Source organism: Lissotriton helveticus, chromosome 8 (genome assembly GCF_964261635.1).
Source record: "Lissotriton helveticus chromosome 8, aLisHel1.1, whole genome shotgun sequence".
NCBI classification, from domain to species: Eukaryota; Metazoa; Chordata; class Amphibia; order Caudata; family Salamandridae; genus Lissotriton; species Lissotriton helveticus.
The window spans coordinates 283,874,437-283,895,711 of NC_136069.1; the positions used below are offsets into that span (position 1 = coordinate 283,874,437).

The following is a 21,275-nucleotide window of genomic DNA, read 5'->3' on the forward strand; positions in this document are numbered from 1 at the left end:
TACATCATGATGGGGTGTGCGGGAACGCCGCTAGCAAAGTCCGCCCGCCATACTAATGTGGCCCTAGGTTTGCTGTTGTTTTTTTAGTTTTTTGTGGTCTAAGAAAGACATTATCATTTATTTTCCTTGATTAGGAAATGAGAATACATATATTTTGCTGCGTGCTAATTGACTGCCCTAATCTCTATAATTACTTTCACATCGAAGTGTAAAAGATTTTAGTGGAAAAACAATGGGCCTGATTAACAAACTGCACATTTAGTAAGTTTACTACTTTTTCAGTATTCATAAACTTGCACTTTTTTAGTAAGTCCAGCACTACATATGACTAACTACTTGTACTGCAACACCCACCCATGGAATATAATGAAGTTAGGGACTTGTAATAATATTTCCTATGGGTTATTATTATATTAAATTATTTTAAAAAGTTAAGAATATAAACGGATTTAAATTAATGTTAAAAATATATACAAATAGTACATATCTACTATGAAATTATGAAATAATCTATTTTGAATTAAAAAAACAATGGATAATGGTACATTATTTTTTAATTCAAACTATGTATAGTGTTACATTATTTTTATTTTAAATTAAACATTTTATTAAATGTTATATAATAAATAATCTTATTTGTATGTATGTTTTAATATTTATATGTATTTACATTTTTAAATAATTTAATGTAACATTCTTTCCTATGGGTTACTACAAAAGTGCAGTTTGTGAATACCGAAAAGTAGCAGACCTACTCAAAGGAGAACTACAGACATGAATATCTAATGTGTTTTGTTTTCACTGCTAAATAAAAAAAATATATTTCCCCCCACCTGCACAAGTGTGGTTAAAGGGGGAATCATTTTACTAACCTGCCAGACGCCGCCACGCACTCCGAAGCACGCCGCCACCGCCAAGAGTCACTTCCCTGCAGAGTTCACGCGCCGCCGCTCCGGGACCACAATTCCCGGCAGCCTACGCGGCGGCGCGGCTTGTGACACCGCGAGGGCGCCAGGGAGGCGGACAAAAGCGACAGAGGAACCGGCGGAGCGGGGGGAATCATTTTACTAACCTGCCAGACGCCGCCACGCACTCCGAAGCACGCCGCCACCGCCAAGAGTCACTTCCCTGCAGAGTTCACGCGCCGCCGCTCCGGGACCACAATTCCCGGCAGCCTACGCGGCGGCGCGGCTTGTGACACCGCGAGGGCGCCAGGGAGGCGGACAAAAGCGACAGAGGAACCCGCTTCGCGGGACGCCCGGGGCTAAGCCCGGGCAAAGGGCGGGCCCTCTACGGCCCTCATCGGCAGGAGGAGGCAGGGGCAGGGCCAGAAACGCTGTAGGATTCACCTTTGCAAGTAAGACTCACAGTGTAAAGAGTTTCCTATCAGCTATTGTTTTATTTTAAAAATCAAGGCTGTGAGTATATTGTAAACATGTCTACGAAACAGAAGGAAGCCCCACAAAACACTCTTGACATTTACCTTGTCCAGACCGTGAAAAAAATAAACACACAGAGGAGAAACTCTCTTGGGTTAAGTCAATCCCCAGACCTTCGATGTTTGTCCCCGACTGCATCTATCTTGATTGATGATACTATTTTGCAGGAAGCCAATCAGGACAGCATAACTAGTGGCCCCATTTTCCAAGTACTAAGCAGCGCACCTGACAATGTAGTCCCGGCCTCTGAGGTTTCTAATATACAGGCCGAAAGTGACACTGACATTGACTCTGACCAGGAGAAACATGTACGAGTTTTATCTGATGAGCAGACACCTAAAGGGCGCGCAACAAGGCCAAGACGATTATGTACTAAAAACCCACCTAAGCTGGGTGGACCACGTCCAGGGACAAGAAAGAAGAGGGCTATTACCCCAAAGACAAAGCAAGTAAACATAGTGGATGATAAACAAAATTACACTTCTGAGGACGCTTTTTTTGAAAGGATTGCTGACTTTCTTGAGTTAAAAATTAATGCCATTGTAAAACCTTTAATATCCAAAATTGGCAAATTGCAGGCAGAGATTAAAAGATTGGGTGGTCTCCACACCACGGTTGCAGGAGGGATAGAAAACATTGCTACGATAGTCACAAACTTGAGCAATAATACAGGGGGAAATGTGGTTAGTGAGACTGTAAGTGATGGCGTAGGGACTCAGTTGTCTGTTGAGAATTTACCGCCCAACCATCAACATCATTGACCACTACTATTGAGGGCCCCCTTTTAGTTAATATCCCAACAGATATTAATCCCTCTGTCAGCTTACCCCCAGTAATTGCTCATTCTACGGCCCCCCTACAATTTTTAGTCGAGGCCACACCTGTGGTTCTTGTGTTAGCGAATGTCCCTCCTTTGGAAGGGGGAACAGTGGAAAGCCCTACCTCCCTTACAAGCAAGGTCCTGCACTGGCTAACCAGTAATATGCGGTTAGCTCCAGGGGGAAAACACCAATTGGCAAACGTAATTAAGTCAGCAACCAGGGTCCCCTGGCTGGGAAACCGGCCGAAAAAGTTTAAAGGGGACTGTGTGGCAGTGAGCCTCTCAAATCAAGATGTCCTTCCTAACATACTTGCTAATTTATTCCCTCCACAACGCAGACAGGGTACTGTTGTTCCTCTAACCCTGAAGTTTTTCTATGGGGAGCAACAGAATGTCACTCATCCAAGGACTCCTGCGCCAGGGTGGGATAGATTTTGGGACTTTAATCCTAGACGGGGGCAAGATATAAGGCAAAATGTAACGGCTCATTATCCCCTTCTACCACAGCAAAACTCTTTCGTAGAACCCCTTCAGTTATTTAATCGCTATGCCCCATTATCCTTCATGGATCAAAACGATTGACTCTCTCTCAGAAAAGATACTAGTAATGAGGGTCCTTTGCCTGTCTCCGGGCCTTTAGATCCAAAACTCATAGATAACAGGGCCTGCAGAATTATGAGCTGGAATGTTGCTGGCATCAGATCTAAATCCAACGATAAGAACTGGTTGGAGATGGTTAGATCCAATGACATTCTTGCCTTCCAAGAAACTTGGGAAACGTCAGACAGACTCGTTCTAGACGGCTTTTCCCATTTCTTTGTACCAGCAGTACCTAGTAATTCTGGAAGGGCAAAGGGAGGCTTGGCTATATATATTTCCTTAGATATTCAAGGTAAGCCAAGACAGATTAAAACCAACTCAACAAATATCCTAGCGGTTGAATTAACCACACAAAACTCACAGCCTATATTATTTGTTAATTTTTATAATTCTCCCGTCAGTCAAATCTTGAACGAGCATCTGGTAACTCTAGAGGATTTCCTGTCCACCCACAGTGAGAATAGTGTTCATGTTTTCGATGTGATTCTCATGGGAGACTTAAATATTCACCCATGTAACATGGATTGCCGCGTGGAACATGAGGATTTTCCCCCCTACCTCTCCACCCCGCATTTTGAACACTCATCACGTGGAGAGGCTTTGGAATCACTCTTAGCAATTTTTAATCTTTACGAATTTTATAGTAGTAACACATGTTTAAGGTTACCAACATACGTGGGTAACAACACCGGCACAATTGTGGATTATATTTTTTTATCGTCCAGTATTCTGTCTGAAGTGTTTAGTTATAAGGTAGAAACTTCAGTTTTTAGTGACCATAACCCAGTAATTTTAGAGATTGTATCTCAGGGAGTTTTGGGAAAGAGAGAAATTGAAGTTTTATTTGTGACTGATTTAGTTCTGGGGGATCAGAATCGCAGACTGAAATGGGATCAAGTAACCCCAATTACCTTTATACAGGATACCCTGGCTAAGGTTGAGGAGGAGGTTGCAATCTGCCTAGACAATAATAACTCTGTTACCACTTTGATAGAAGCGTTTAACGTTATTTGCCGCCAGGTCAATTTAGACCTGACTGTTAAGAAAAAGCCCCATATATATAGGGGCCCAAAATGGTTCGATTCAAATTGTTCCAAGGCTCACTCAATCCTCCTGAAGGCTCTAAAAAACAAACCAAGAGACAAAGAACAGATAGCATCACTGAGAAAAAATTATAATTATGCTATCAGGACGAGGAAATCTGAGATCAAAAAGGAGGCCTGGAACGATTTATTGTTGCCCGATACACAGAGAGATAGTTCTAGATTTTGGGCGATAATAAACCACCCATTTTTTGTGGGTTTAGAGAAAAAGAGAGCAGATTGCACCATACCCGATGAACAGTGGGTTACACATTTCAGTAATATCTATAGCTGCCCTGATAACATTCCAGGTTGTGAAATACAATCTACACAAGTAGTAGCTATTATCCCCCCTTTTAGCATTGAGGAGGTAAAAAAAGCGATCAGTGACACACACTCTAAAAAGGCACCGGGCCCCGATGGGGTTCCCGCAGATTTCTTTAAGAGTGCCCCTGAATTAAGTGCCAAAATTCTCACTAATATTTTTAACGCTACAAGAGATTTTATTTTTCCTATTAGCTGGTCTAAGTCTACCATAATACCGATATTTAAAAAGGGACAAAGAACAGACCCGGCCTGTTATAGGCCAATCTCCCTCATTGATTCTAGTGTTAAAATCCTGGGGAGAGTCCTTTTAGGAAGACTGACTCAGCTTTTAGAAGGGAAGGGTGCCTTATCAAATGCACAATATGGTTTTAGAGCCAAAAGAGGAACTTTAGATCAGTGTTTAAACCTAGAACTGATCGTAAATAAATACGTAATTGCCAAGGGGGGCTCTCTGTAAATGGCCTTTATGGACCTCTCCTCAGCTTTTGACCTGGTTAACAGGGCTAAGCTGTGGGGGGGTCCTTTTGTCCATGGGCATTGATGCTCCCTTGGTGAGGTATCTGGCGGAGTTACACAGAGACCTTAAGACCTCGGTCAGAGTGACCAGGGAAGGAAGATGTACTTGTCACTTTAAGTCAGAGAGGGAGGTTAGGCAAGGATGTATCCTTGCCCCCCTCCTCTTTACTCTTTATATAAATGACCTCGAGGCAGTCCTGGCAGATTCCCATACTGACATCCCGCGTGCAGGTGAGATAAAGATACCTGTCCTCCTGTACGCGGATGATGCTGTCCTCTTAGCACGCTCTGGAGTGGCATTAAATAAACTCCTTTTATCCTTTGGGGATTTCATGTCCTCTTTGGACATGAAAACTAATGTAGAAAAATCCCACGTAATGATAGCAGGAGCCGCAGGCAGGAAAAGAAAGACTAAAACTTTTTTCTGTGCTGGAAAAGAGGTTAGGAGAGTTCCATCCTTTCCTTACCTAGGAGTGACCTTTGATGAAAAGGGCACGTGGGGCCCCCAGCTTTTGGCTAAAAGCAACGCTGTAGCAAGAGCGGCTGCTGGGTTGCTTGGTTTTGCTAAAAAACTTGGAGCCCGTCCCATGGAAAGCATTATAAAGGTCTACAAAGCTAAATGTTTGTCGGTTGCTCAATACGGCTCTGTTATTTGGGGGTACACAAATCATGAACTTGATAAAATCCAGAAAGTAGAAAATAAATTCTTGAGAACCCTGCTTTCTGTCCCCCAATCGACTTCCACATACATAATACATACAGAGCTTGGACTGGGATATATTACCGACATTTTAAAATCAGCCCCAGTTATTGGATGGTTGAAAGTTTGGCTCAACCAGGAGCTTACTTTAAATCACAACATCCTTAAAGACTGTTTAGCCCTGGATAGAGCACACAATATCCCGTGGTTAAAATACGTTCAGATGCAGTTAACTCTAGTTGGCCGACCCGAACTTTTTTCTTCTCCACATTTGATAAATCAGGAAGACATAAAAATAGTTAAAAATCTCCTGACAAATCATTATGTTTCGGAGAGGGAAGCCACAGAGTTAAATAAATCTACGGTTAGGAAACATTGTACGTTAACATCTGTCCCAGGTATGGAACCATATCTTTTTTTGGTAAATAAACCATACCACCGTTTCCTTCTAACGAGATTTCGTCTTGACTTGATTCCCTTCATTCTGGGTAATTTTAAAAAGTGGATTAGACCTGAAAATGCTGAACCATGTGATTGCGATTATTTTTCATTCCAGGACACGACTCACTTTATCTTGTTCTGCGGCCATTATAAAGACATTAGGAAAAAATATTTGCTGCCTATACTGTGCAATCTGGGTTTTACACAGGTAAAACCAGCTATGATGTTCCTGCAACTTCTTTCGAACTTAAAAGTAGCATTTCATGTTGCTAGTTTTTTGGTTGCAGGCGTACGTATAAATAAGCATCGTTCTAGAATTAGGCACCTTGTCCCAGATTAATGTTTACTTTTTATATTTTATCGATTTTATTCTTTTTAACACTAATGTATAACTTATTTTGTAAAAAGTGATTTTAGGGTTTTTTAACAAAATATGATCTATACTATTATGTGTCTTGATGAAATGTTGCTATGTATTATTGCTCGATCTTTTATGATTTTTAATAATCGAATAAAGATAATTGACTGACTGACTGGTTAAAGTGATTCTTGAAAGTGTTTCTTCTAAGCACAATGTCATAGCTTTTGTAGTTGATATTGCATGGTAAGAGAGATATTACTGGACCCTTGCGGCACTCATCCTGGAAAGGCTTTGCCTGTTTCTTAGATCTACACACTTTCATAGAGATTTCTAGAGTTTCAGAAGCCCTTTTCCTGCTCCAGTCAATATAAAAAGGACTCCTCAGATTCCTGATTGAAGCTAAGCAGCGGTTTATCGGATTTTAGGCTGGTTAAGAAAGCTGTTATTGACACATTGCACTGATTACTGTTAGGGACTGTTTTTTAAAGTTTAAATGTTCAATTGAATCTGACCGCTTGTGACACTTGAGACGCTGATAACCCTCTAAGACACTTGGTGACTGCCATTTTCATTAGCGTTCCAGTGTTCTCAGTTAGAAAGGACTATTTAATGCGGACTCTGGTGTAACCGCACCTGCTTCTGTAAGAAAGCTACTAATGACACATTGCACTGATTATTGGGGGGGATTGGTTTTTAAAGATTTAATGTAGAATTGAATCTGACTGCTTGAGACATTTATGTCACTCGTAACATGCTGATACTTGTCAACCGCCATTATCATTGACTGTCTAATGTTGTCAGATAGAAAGGGCTATTTAATGCGGACTGTGGTGCATAGAGCATGCCTGTTTGCGCACCAACCGCACACAGTGCCAGCCATGCCATAGCCGGGTCTGGTGACTCAGTGGACTAATGCGTCCACTGCAGAGGCCTGTGTTCAACCTCATGGTCACAGGTTCAAATCCCGGAGGGTCCACTCAGCCTTTCATCCTTCTGAGGTTGATCAAATGAGCACCGAGATGCCTCCGGATTAACGTGCGCTTTATAAATACACATGTTATGTTATGTTATTCTGCCTTATTGCCAGATGTCCTGAACGAACACAAAATTAAGGAAAGAATCCACTATACAAGTCACCAACTCATACAGATAGGTAAGAGCGGTAATTATGATACACTTAGGTGGGACATAGTTAGTCCAAAGAATGACTCTCATACTTCCATATCTAACCTCAAGAAGTGATCTGGTAAACTTAGATGTGGATTACTTAATGTAAGGTCATTGATAAAACACTTCTTGGAGATTAATATGTTGTTAGAAACCAATGACTGGGTTGTATTATTCCGTACAGAGACATGGGCATGACAAGATTCAGATATTGATTTGGGTGGGCATGTCCTCAGGGTAATAAGGTCCTACACAGACCATAGGAAGCCAGAACGGAGGATGGTATAGCGATAAAAAAAAAGTTGGCCATCACCACCTTACACCTAGACAAACTAATGGGCTTCACGTTAAGGATTTCTTTTTTTTATTGAATTGTAGTATAAGTCCAAATACAAAGCTAGCATTCGTCTACAATATCACAGCAGTGAATCTGCTCATAACACAAGACAGTATAGTATTTACAGTCCATCCAGTTTCAGAGTGCAGATCACCATATTCTTGGTATAACTCAGTCCACTTCAAATAAAGTAGCAATCCCCCCCCAAAAAACCCAACAGAACAAAAAGAAAACTAAACTAAACAGTTCACATCATTGACAATCCATAATTCTAGGTTTTGTTATCCCGCACCAGCATTATAACAAAACATAACACAATAGATTATTTACCCCTCTGAATTCGTCTCTAGACATTATCTGAATCATCTTGACTAAGCAGATATATTCGCAGTGGTTCCCAAATGTCTCTGGGCCTCGAAATCATGGGCAGTTCTTCCGCGTATGTCACTAGATTATCTCTACAATATACCAAGTCTTTTATCCATATTGTGACCTTTGGCCTGCATCTACCCCCCATGTAATCGCCACTCTCCGTGCCGCAAGCAGCTAGGCCAGACTCACGAATTTGCCACTCACCCCCTTAATATGCTGCATGCAACATAATAAACAGACAAGCGGAGTGCACTGAAGATCCATAGCCACCATATCTTTCAGACAACTCACCACCTTCTCCCAAAACTTCCATACCCTCTGACACTCCCAGGCCAGATGCAAAAAAATCCGCATTTTCTCGGGCACAATTGGCAGATGCGCGCAACCCATATCCATGCAATCGTACTGGGGTATAGTATACCTGGTGTATGTACTTAAAATGTATGATCCACAAATTCCCATTCATGCTAAGCGTCCCCGTCAAGCCACAAATATATTTACAATCTGCCTCCAAAATTGGCTCAGGTAAACATTCAGACCACCGTTCCCAGCTCCGGTCCTGAACATCCACACTCTCAAGCTTTATCATTTTGTACAATTTCGATATTAAACTTTTATTGCTAGGAGTAGTGAGCGCAAATTGCACAGACAGCAACGTCGGAGGTTCCTGCGGATAGGTGTTGTAATGCAATTTGGTCGTTTGTCGTAGGCGATGCACTGCAAACCGGAACAGTAATGATTGGTTACTAACATAATTTAGGTCCTCCTGTGTGATAACGGAACCATTCGGATAAACATCCGACATGTGTCTGAGACCCGCCTCATGCAGCAATCGGAGTGATGGCTTCTCCTGCGTCACAGACATGGCGGCATGATGCTCCAGGTAAAGATATGGTGCATATTGCGGGAGCTTTTGCGCCAGGTGCCCTATCTTCCACCAAGTGGCAATAGTAGCGTCAACTGCGTTGATTTCTGCCATCGGAAGTACCACGATTTCGCTGAGCGATCACACTGTGTAGCGGAATCGGGGCAACGTCTCCCTCCTCCATCGCAACATGCGGAGTAAATGCATGTGGTCTGTACCAGTTATATATATGTACTAGGCTTGCGCACTTAAATAATACAATTAAAAATCTGGGGCTTCAAACCCCCCTCTCATGTCCCCTAGTCAAGATCGTCCATTGTACACAAGCATTATTGCCCCCCCCACTCTAATCTAATCAGCTGACTCCTTATACTCTTAAAGAATTGCAACGTGAGCACTATTGGGATGTTAAGAAAGAGGTAAAGAAACCGTGGCAATACCACCATCTTTATAAGAGCAATACGATCTGCCAATGACAACGGCAGCGTGATCCAGGTGAGCCTATGGTCCTGCACATTCTATTCAAGCCCAATTCAGTCAGGGAGAACATTGCACTTTCCTGAAATGGTTATCGTTTTACTTGGACAGAAGGGATCGTTCTATGCTTATTTTGCACTTGTGCTACAAAACAATGTTAGAGTTTTCAGAGCACATCCACCTCCTTGCCTGAAAATCACATTTATAAATATCATGTTTATATGCTACTCGTAGTATTGATTGTCCTGCAGAGCATATTAATATTCTGATTATTTAGGTGTACCTAGGTTTTCCCCGCATAACATTGAGGAATGATTCAGACATGGGAATCTAAGAAACATCTGTACACTGTACTTAATATCCGTACTGTACGTACTTAAGTTACAGATACGTAACATTTTCTTAGTAACTTTTTCTTCTGAGCGCCAAAAAGGTTATAGCACAATGTTGAAAACAGTATGAAATACACTTTTTGGCAACTAGTGGTACAGCTTGTGGCTGTATATGTAGTAAAGAAAAATAATGAAAATATGTTTCTTCACTTTCACCTAGCCACGCTCCTCCCACATTAACTTAATATTTTTGTGATTGGGAGGGTGGGAATTATGGTCTGTCACATGCACTTGTCTGCTCAGCTGGCAGCAGGCAAGACACCTGGTAGAACAAGTTTGCAGGAGGAGAAATGCCATGACACTCAGGTGCAGGAGCCATACTAATGCAGGAATGCCACACACGTGCGCACACACAAACCAGCATAGTTGCCCTGGTCTGGTATCTCAAGGCCTACAGGTTCACATCTAGCACATCTTCTCATTTTGTCAAATTCTCCAATTTCCAATATCACTATTTTTGTTACACTGTTTTTGCTACAGTAGATCAGGTGGCTTAATGCGTATTCACTCATTGGTACTTGGCAGACATGTTGTAGAGTTTTGAACAGAGTTTTATTTGTGCATTATTTGCGAGTACTCCGCATTGGCACTAATTTCTGACAGTCTACCACATGGTGGCTCTGTCTCTCTACTTTTCAGAAAAGCACATCAACAGATCGTTCACAATTTTAATATATACTTCATTTAGCAGCACTGGCAACAGCACTGGCATGGTGTGCAGATTTCGGTGGCCTTCCATGACTCCCATCACAGGTTTTGAGATCTTTTAAAGTAAATGTTGGCATACCAAGTATCTCCCTTTTTAAGTTAGGGCTTTTTCTTGTAAACTGCTTGTTTGTACATTTCCCTTTATTATAGATATGTATAGTTTCTTATTCAGGGCTGTTCTAGGTCTAGATTACGTAGTATTATTGATCTTGATGATACAGATAGGACAAAAACGTGTACAATACAATGTTAAAATTGTAATATTTAAATTGCATAATACTGCACAGTATTCATACCAGGTCTAAAAATTACATTTTGCTTTTTTTCCTTGCTTCTTTTCTTATTTCCTATTCTTATTCATTAGAAATGAGGCTCCTGGTCCAGTTTACCATGAATCATTGTATTCTGCTTTGCAATCGTTAAGAGACAAAGAATTTTGTGGCTTCTATGAAAGCGTAAAATATGCCAGGTAAGAATGACGTATGTTCTTTTTTTATATACAAATGTAAAGTTTAGATTTGAAGTTTGCACAATTTTGCAGCTCTTCTTTGACAACCAAAGTTCATAGTAAGCTGTAACTAGATTGACCTAACGCCAGGAATCTGTATTATTAGTATATAGAGATGACGTTCACCATCTCTGTCAGGAGATGCTAGTGCTGTCCCCTAAGACTGAGGTCAATGTATATTGTAGTAGTATTGCACTGATGTGGATGGTATTAGAAAGAACCCTTGAGGAGGGTTCATCACTGAGTGAAGACACCATCTGTTTGCTTTTCAGCTGCAATTATGTCTAAATCCCTGGATTTTTGTTGTCATGGGCAAACAGAAGGTGTGTGCGCCATGACATTGGCCTGTCTCATAGATTGCGTTTTTTAGGACAGAAGGATTGCCCAAAGCACTACCCTTATAATGGTGAAAAGCTACTGCCATTGCCAGGAGTTAAGTAGCATGAGCGCAGTGGTGGCAGTGTGCCATGTAGTGATCGGTAGGAGTGAGCAGGAACTTTTTTTTTTTTTACCTCTGTCGTTGTAGCGTGGCATGCAGGCTAACTCATGTAAAGTTCTGCTGCTGTATGCTTAACTCCCCTTTGGCCTACAGAAGACTAGTAACTAGTTCTGTGCAGTGCTTGTGTATTGTATGCATGTGCTGGATGTATGTGTGCCTGTGAATGGTAAAATACATGGAAGATTCTGGGTTCTGTTTTGGGACACCCAGGTCAGACTGGAGGAGCATGTGGAGGTAGAGGAGTGATTTGTGAACTGTAATGAAGAAGAAATTGCCGGATGGAGCGCAGTCCAGAGGGGGTTCCTGGTGATTGGATCCCTGTAGTCTGGTGTGAGGAGAGGACTGAGGTGCCAGTCGGGCCATCACCCTTGTGCGGTGTATATGCCAGAGGGTCTGCTGTGAAAACTAATTGTGCCATTCAGACCTTTGCCTGTGTGCCGTGTGTAAGCCGGTGATCCCATTTACCATAGGGACCTTCAATGAAGTTAACTGTGCCAATCTCGCCATTGCCCATGTGCTTAAGTGGGACGTGACCCAATTGTTCTAGATCCACAGTTGGTTGGGCCCCAGGGGTAAAAGCCTCGGGCCCCACAGTTGTGCCCAGTTTCTCCTACTGAAAGGGGTTCTGACTAACCCTGGGCAAAGCACTACGCTACGCTCGCGTAGTTTGCGAAGTGTGTGCAACTTCGCACTACGCGAACTGCACAAAGCACAGTGGGAACATGCGTAGCGTAGTGCAGCGGTCATTTTTTGCTTGCTCGCGGTCCTCAACGTCAAGTTGGCGACCACGAGCAAGCAAAATGACATCCTCGCGAGACTTTTTCCTTGTTCGTGATCAGCAACATCAAGTTGCCGATCGCGAGCATGGAAAATAAACCTTCCTGGCGAGATTCTCAACGCGGGGAGGTCAGGTTTCTCATTGCGAGTGGTCGCGCATGCTTGCAATGAGAAACTACCAGTCCGCGTTGAGAAAGCTGCAGCTCGAGTAAAAATCTCGCGTAGTGCGAAGTGCACTTCGCATAGCTTCGCGTAGCGCTACTTCGCAAACTACGCCCACCCCTAGTTCTGACATATGGCATGTATTAGAAGGTTCAACCTACCATGTAATTTTGTAATGATACTGAACACCTAGACTTGCATTTACATTTGCAGGTCAGCCTCTAATCATGAAGAAGATACAGATGGAAAGGCAGGATGGGAGGAAACCGGGATCTAGCACAAATGTTAACATGCCTTAAACTGCAACTGATCTAGTAGTGACCTCTCCTAATTCAAAAAGAAACATTAGTCCCTTTGTTCAAAAGCAGGATCAGAGAGAAACAGAAGATTCAAAAGAAATGCCCAGATGTAAGCTGTCTTTAAAGGACTCACCATTCCCCTCACACTTGTTACATTTGGGATGTAAATAATAATTCCAGAAGAGACTTCCCTTCCAAAACATATGGATTTTAAACCTTGCGTGAAATGTTACAGTCAGATGTCTGTGACTGATCCTCAATTGGTTTGTCTTTGGTGGTTGGGGTCCAGTCACAACTCCAAATCTTTGTCAGTCGAGGCACCTGAATGTTATTCAGGGAAGGTCGCTGAAGCTCCTTCAAAGTGTGACAACGCAAGACTCCGTGTCAGTCCCACTTTCGGACTTTTTTAAGTCCAATTAAAACGAAGCGCCCCTCGACTTTACTTTTCTTTCAAGTCCCCGAAAGGTGCGCCGGACTACCCCCTCCCACCTAGGACCCTCTCCAGCACTCCACCCCCAGCACAGACTCCTTCCTCATGCCTCCCTGAGTTCCCAGGGGCAGGACCGACTCCTACTCTGCTTCAGCTGTTTCATCCAGCCATAGCCCGCATCTTTGGTCAACAGATTCCCTCTGGTGCTCCTTCTGAGCCAATGGAGGTGAGAGGTATTACATCCGTTTTAGTCAAAGGGCGCTTCCTCTATGCCATTTTGACCCTCTGGATCTGCACCTGGATCTGGACCTACTCCAGGACCGAGCGCTGGCTTCGTTGCCTGTACTAGGGCATGGTCATTCAAATGCGACACAATGAAGGAAAACCTCTTGTCGACTCTGAAGCAGCACTGTATTGACCCCATCCGAGGTCGACACCGGTGCAGATAGAACCAAGACTGCCTTTTGAAACAGATCCATTCTCCTTTGACCTGTACAGGAAGGATTCAGACCAGGGGGCCCTTCACCCAATCCTTTCCAGAGGAAAACTGGTGCATAGAATTGGAGTACGCAGTGAACTTGACACGTCAACAGAATTTGAGTTAGTCTTCTCACTCTGCACAGCCACTGAAGAAAGTGTGCCCTTCTCCATAGTGATGAGGAGGGCGGCGGAGGTCACTGACACCAGCCATGGAGGTTAAGACAAATGTCTTAATGGAGGTGCTCCAGCCATGGCACTCAAGTGCAGAGCCTGGTCTTCCTTTCAATGAAGATCTCATGGACGTCCTCCTGAGGGCTTGGGCAAAACCCTGTTCAGGGATCCATGTAAGCTGTCAGATCTCTCTCAGCCATTGGCCTGCCTCTGGGAGTCCCACATTCCTTACCAAGCACCCCAGACCCAAGAGGTTAGTGGTGCAGGCCTCAACAGCAAAAGTGAATCAAAGAACCTTCCCTACTACCCGTTCGGCTAAGGAATCCAAGTGGCTTGAATCATTTGGCAAAAAGATGTTTCCTCCTCTACTTTGACAATGTGCTTTGTGAACGCGGCTTGCCTGTTAAGCAGATACTTTTGTGCTCTGTGGGATTCAGTGGCACAAGTACTATCTATCGTTCCAGAGGAAATTAGAGGAATCCTCACACAAGCCATGCTGGATGGCCGGAACGCTGCCAAGTTCAGCATCCAGTGTGGGTTAGACACAGCAGATTCCATTGGTAGAGCAATCGGCTCCTGGGTGCCAAACTTGGCTAATGTCAACTGCCTTTTCAGGGGATGTCCAGGCAAGCCTTCTGGACGTGCTCTTCAATAGCTCTTGACTGTTTGCCAATAAGCCGGATACTGCACTGGAGTGCTTTAAAGTCACAGCTTCAATCAGACAGCTTCGTTGTCATACAGACAATTCACGGATCATCAAATATCTTCAGATTGTCAAAGTGTTCTTAAATCAGTTGAGAAAAGTCCCAGTTAACAACACCGACTCGGGACCTAATCCAGAGGGGGTCTCTCATTAAATCAGGCAAGGGTGTGGGAAGCTGTCAATCAGTCCGATAGAAACGTTCTCCTTAGTCGAGGGATAAGTCTCAGTCCATTACGTCCAGTAGCGCACCAAACGTTTCCGGATCAATCGCCGGAAAGGTCCCGAGTCGGTGTTGTTAACTGGGACTTTTCTCAACTGATTTAAGAACACTTTGACAATCTGAAGATATTTGATGATCCGTGAAGTGTCTGTATGACAACGAAGCTGTCTGATTGATTGACCCTGTGCTTTGGTCCACTATCCTGTGGCAATTATTTATCCCACCCACCATGAAGAATCAGTGTACCCCTGGGTTTCACTTTTATGTCCTGATGAAGACCCCAGTGTAAGGTGCTAACTACGCCTACAGTTGTAGTCTTGGGGTCGAAACGTCGACGGCTACTTTCTTCTACATCAGTTGACGCCACCCCTATTTTGGATATTGAGTACCAGCGTCATACACATGATATTCGATTGACATTTTGGAGATTAACTATTCCATTGTTTGGCTCAGGGATCTGAAGCCAATTTACTTTTGTATGTTCAAATTCGAAATAATTTGTGGTTGCACTAACTATTTATTCTTGCACATCCCTTTCCCTTTTCACTATATCACGCTACTATTTCCCTACCCTCCCTGGGGCCCTATGACGAACATGTTGTTATTATTATCTTCAATGTATAGTGAAGCCAGCTCATTGTGATTAAATAGCAGTGCGCTTTGACAAAATTGTGTTAAATGTTATTGTGAATAAATGTGATAAATATATAACGGTTCACTGGGACCCCCTCTTTTGTATATCGTATAGCACCCAGGTCCCCAGTGACTTATTTGGGTATAACCCCCCTAGATTTACTTAGTCATCATGGCCAGGGCTTGCTCCGGCTTGCTCCCTTGGGTAATTTGTTGCTCTACATCAATCACTTTACTTTCGCCCCTTCTGTAGAAACAGAGAGGGTTCCGACTTCCAAATTAGCCAGTACCTTCCACATACAGAAGGCTAGCCAACTTCTTACGTTGCTAAGGCAGAAGTCCCCACAGACCTTGCGATCAGCAACGAAACAGTGCAGCCCAGTCCCCCTCTCCCTCTGCTGCTGTCCCACCAAAACTTCTTTAGTATGTTTTTTTGGGAGCACCATCACCCAGCAGGGGGGAAGAATCCTGCACTTTTTACCATAATGGCAGAAAGTCACCTCATATGCATGAGTGTTGTTAATTGTCCGGTGGGGCCATGCCCTTCCGATCCTCGAAACCCCACTACCCATGCTACCGTCTGTGCATCGTCTTTCAGAGGACCAGCTCTCATAAATGTTCCAGGAAGTGCAGGTCTTTTCGGCCAATCGGGCCTTCAAGAGGGTGCCTGCATTGGAAGTGGTAGATACTTCTGCTACTTTCTAGTACCAAAAAAGGACACTGATCTCCACTCTATCCGAGATCTCAATTCCGTCCTAAGGAAAGACAAGTTCACAATGTTCACCCTTGCCCTGATTTTGTCGGCCCTTGACTATGGAGACTGGATGGTAGCGCTGGACCTGCAAGATGCTTATTTTCACATTCCTGTCTTGCAGGCCCATGGGCATTACCTGTGGTTCACGGTGACCTTTCAGAATTCCAATTTGCCGTGCTCTCCTTTGGCCTCACCAGGGCACCTCAGGTGTTAACAAAAAGTGGTGCTGGTTGCTGCCCACCTTCAAAGGTCAAGGGTCCCAGTCTTCTCCTACCTCAATGACAAGCGGCTGAAGGCAGGCTCACCCCATGCAATCTTCACCCACCTTCAGCGATCCTTCTACACTTGTTTGGTTCACTATCAACATTTTGAAGTCGCACCTGACTCCTTCCCATACTGAGCTATTATGAGCATAGTGACATTTCACGCCTATCCTACGACGCAGAGAACCCCTGACATTAAGGCTGTGATTCTCATGTTTCAACATCGGTCCTGGATCTCGGTGAGTGTGACTTTGATGCTTCTTGGCCTGATTGCCTTCTGTATCCCGCTGATGAGGCACGCCAGATGGAGCATGTGGGTTCTGCTGTGGGACCTTAAATCTCAGTCGGCACAGTCCCGAGGGAATCTCTCTAATTGTGTTCATATTTTAGAGGAGACTGCCATAGACCTGCAGTTGTGGTTACTGCACCGTGACCTGATCAGCGGCAGCCCACTCTCTCGTCCCCTCCCGGAGCTGACCGTGGTAACTGATGCCTCGCTTCTGGGAATGGGTGGCCATCTGTGAGAGGTGAAGATCCGAGGACTCTGGTCTCCAGTAGAGACCTGACTCCACGTTAATTTGTTGAAGCTATGGGCGATTGACGTTGATAGCCTTCCTGCCATTCATCAAGGGAGGCTGGTTCAGGTGCTCACGGACAACACCACCATTATGTGGTACTGCAACAAGCAGGGTGGGTGGGGTCCATGGACTTTGTACCAGGAGTTTCTGCACCTCTGAAAGTGGCTGGAATGTCAGGATATCCTCCTGGTTGTACAACCCTTGGCGGGAACTCTGAACACCAGGGCAGACAAATGTAGCCTTTGAAGCCTCGCAGACTGTGAATGGCATGTATTCCTAGAGGTGGTGAGAAGTCTCTTCCATGAATGGGGAGAACCCCGGCTCGATCTGTTTATCACCGCTGAGAACACGCATTATGTGCACTTTTGTGTGTTGGAGTTTCCAAAGTGGCTCTCACTCAGAGACGCATTCCGCCTAGGGTGGAATTCGGGACTCCAGTATACCTTAGTCCCAATACTACTCCTACCCCAAGTCCTCAAAAAGGTTGAAGTCATTCTAGTGGCTGCGGATGGGGCACGGAGAGTTTGGCATCAGAAACTCCTAAGTATGAGCATTCATCCTCCGATTAGGTTTCCCCTTTGAGAGGATCTCCGGTTGAAGAAGCAGGACAGGGTCTTGCACCTGAATCTGCGCACACTCTGTCTTCATGCTTGGAGATTGAGCGGCTTCAGTTGAGTGTTTTTGATCTTTCTTCTGAGTGTGTTGACATTATTCTGGCAGTCAGGGGTCCCTCGACGAAATCTATATACGTCTGCCGTTGGATACGTTTGTGGCTTGGTGTCTCTGGGATCCCATACATGGCCGCAGTAGGCATGTCGGCAGGTGGAGGACCTTGACAAAAGTGTGACTATAGGCACTGCCTCCCACCGGGATCCATGTTGCATGAATTTTTGTAATACCAATATAAAAGATTGGGTGCAGATCGTAAGTTACAAATCCGCCCCACACATGCACACCTTAGTGAGTGTGCAACCATGTTCTTGAAAGTGTTGTTTCCGCCCTCACACCACTGGTCCTGAAGAAAGGCAGTATGACTGACTCAGCACACATTGATTTTCTGAAACATGTAGACCAAATTTGGATGTGTGAGACTGCTTATCTCTTTTCACACCCACTATTGTTTTTAATCCTGTCCCAGGAAACCACTATTAAACTCATCCTAACCAGGGAGGGGATCCTAGAGGTAGTTTTAAAATCGCACCCACAAACTCGCATCTCTCAAAAAAGAAAAACAGATCCGCTGTAATCGGGCAGTGCTGCACACCTAGGATGCATTTGGCACCCTAGGTAGGAACCCGATGATGAAGCATGCCACTAACTAGGTTGGTGGGTCAGGGTTCCTCTAAAATTCTGAATTGACACTTGATGTCGGTTTTAAGACATGGTATTTAGCTCATTCTTGGTGTTGGATATATTGGTGTAAATTGGCCCACTTCATAACAAACTTTTTGAGGTGTTACTGTTTGTTTTATTGTTAGCCCAGAAAGGACGTGCACTCACTGGGCACTGTTGAAGGATATTAGTCAATCCCATTGGAGTTTTTTCATTTGCTGAATCAGCCCACTCACTTTAAATCACCTTTTATGACTTGATTCTTAAACGTTTTATAACACATCTTTCTGCCTTCCTCCTTCATAATACCCCAGTGGGACTTAAATTTAGTTTGAAAGTTTCTGATGTGTTCCCCCTTTGAACCCATGCAAAGCTGTCCTCTCAGACTTTTTACTCTCAATACTGTCTTGTTGGTGGCCATTACATCGGCCCGGAGGGTGAGTGAACTGCAGGCCCTCTCAGTTCATTCACCATACACTACCTTTTACCAGGACAGACTGGTTCTAAGAACATATGTTTTCTTCCTACATAAGGTAGTGACCTCATTTCATGTTGGCCAGTAGAGTCTCCTTTGTTTAGATCCTAAGAGAGCGCTTAGCTTTTATATTGATTGTGCTCAAGATTACCAGCTTGACTATCAGCTTTTCATTGGACTTGCCAGAGTAAAAAAAGGCAAGGCAGTGGAGAAGATGACCATCTCTTGATCGATCCAATCTGTATTAAAATGTGCTATTTGTTGGCGAAGAAGCAGCCTCCAGAAGGTTTGAGGGTTCATTCCTCTAGATCCAAGGCTGTGCAGTATACCTGTCTTTGACAAATGTCAGGCAGCTATGAAGGCGTCGCTCCTTACATTCACACAGAGTACTATTTAGACAGTCAGGTCCGTCGGGATGGGTATTCTGTGCGCTTGGTCCTACAGGACTATCTGGTTTAAGTCAGTTTGCAGACCATTCTCTGAGGATGGCTTTTGCTGTGGAACCCATTGGAAAGTATGAAATCTGGGGTTAGAAGGCGCTTCCAGAAGTTACTTGCCTTCGATAATGCCCTTTTCTGGTAGAGACTCTTAACTACAGATTCTTTATCGACTGATCTGCCTCCCCTGTCTGAGAACTGTACCTCTTCCTGGAGGTCTTCCTTAGCTTTAGCGGACTATTCACATCTATTCTGACGTGACTCGACTCCTTGTGGGTGCAGAATGTGTCACAAAAGAAACTGACGTCAGTGCACTGGGTTGGCAATTATATAAGCACTGCGCATGTAACACCTGGCACGGAACACGCAGACCAGCGGCGCTGCCTGCCAGGTCACAGAGATACTGCTCAAGATTTTCCAGATCCAGTCTGATGCCTGAGGGGTATTCTGCGGTAAGCAATCGCTGGTTAGTTTACCAGAAAAGGCATTACTGAAGGTAAATAACTTGTTCATTGCTCCCCAACTTTGGCACTTACCTCCTTAGCCATTACCCTGCTACTGATTCACAGATTAATCCTTAACCTAACAGAGGAACCCTTTAAAGATCTGGACCATGAAAATATAAGGGGAAAAAGACTAATTTAGCAATCACTCAACTGTCAACAAAAGTCACTTCTTTGTTAGAAGAATATATCAGTAGTCCAGGTTTTTGTACTTGAACATTTCAACTCCTATAAAGTAACAACTGCCAATGACCATAAATGGAACTTTGGATCTTAATCACTGAAGATGAAACTATCAACATCTGGTTAGGGCTTGAACATTATTTCTGCGTCTGTCAGTTTGTTCTATTGATGAAATTGGATTAATTGAAACACAAACTAAAGGTGCCCTTCCAGGTCCACCTCTGAGCCTTATAAGGCAAGAAATGTATATGAATTAAACACGTGTCTACACAATACTCTCAAAGCTCAGACTCTTGAAAGCAGCTAAAGTGCATTGTAGAATATGTTCTGCATGGAGGATCTTCATTGTTTTCATGACTGTTAAAATAATTCCTTCCAGCATGTGGAGACCCACGAACACTTCAGTAATATACATCTGGCCAAATTGAATTGCAGTAGAAAGTTTGAAATCTCCGGCATGTCCATATATATTACTCACTCTCTAAAAGACTATAACAGGCGAGGTTTTCTGAACTTCACACTATTCACACTTCACTTGCTGAAGTGGGAATCAGTTTAAATAAACCTCTGTTTTACCATCACAAGCACACACGGCTGATCCCCGCCCGGTGTTGTAGTCCAACAGGTCAATGGACCTCATCAATCGACCAAAGCAGAAGTTCCTAACAAGAGATGTTCACAAAACTCAGTTAAGTCTCAAAGCAAAGGAAATAAGACCAGGGAAATGCGGAGTAGCAGTAGCAACTGCAATAAGTAGGGTGAACAGAAAGTCTGGGAATGGTGTGGAAGGCAAGAAAAAGTGTGTGTTAACCTACTCTAGTAACATGTACTATTATAAACAGTCAAACTTAATGTTGCAGTTAATGTTGCATCTTCTCCTCCTCCTCATCCAGTCATCTTTCAGGGTTCTTCGTGGGAACAGGTTCACACCTTGTCTTCTCACACAATAGTTTACAGATAGCAATCTTTGAGTGTGCAACTTTGTTATTTTAATCTAAACTACACATGAGGCCTCTTCATTCCAAACACCCTTTCCCACGAATGGTACTACATTTCTAACCTTCTAATGAAGCAAATGATATGTTACCTAACAATGGGCTATGTAAAAATCAAAACATCTGTAATAACGAAAGAACATTATTTTCATGATTTCATCCTTTGGGAATTAAACAAGTATGTTGAAAGAGGTCAAGTTCAGTTTGTGCTGCCTTCTGTGCGATTATTCTTTCTAATTCTTCGAAATAATACATTCTAGACAAGCATT

At 43.6% G+C, this 21,275-nt stretch overlaps 1 protein-coding gene across 1 annotated transcript in view; it reads left to right on the forward strand.

Annotated features, from left to right (window-relative positions):
- Window positions 1-21,275, forward strand: part of ATM (ATM serine/threonine kinase) — a 1,424,234-nt gene that overhangs the window by 1,045,291 nt on the left and 357,668 nt on the right. The window contains exon 44 of the mRNA XM_078657051.1: window positions 10,969-11,073. Within this exon, the coding sequence (XP_078513177.1) occupies window positions 10,969-11,073 (105 nt within the window). The remainder of the gene's footprint in view (window positions 1-10,968; window positions 11,074-21,275) is intronic.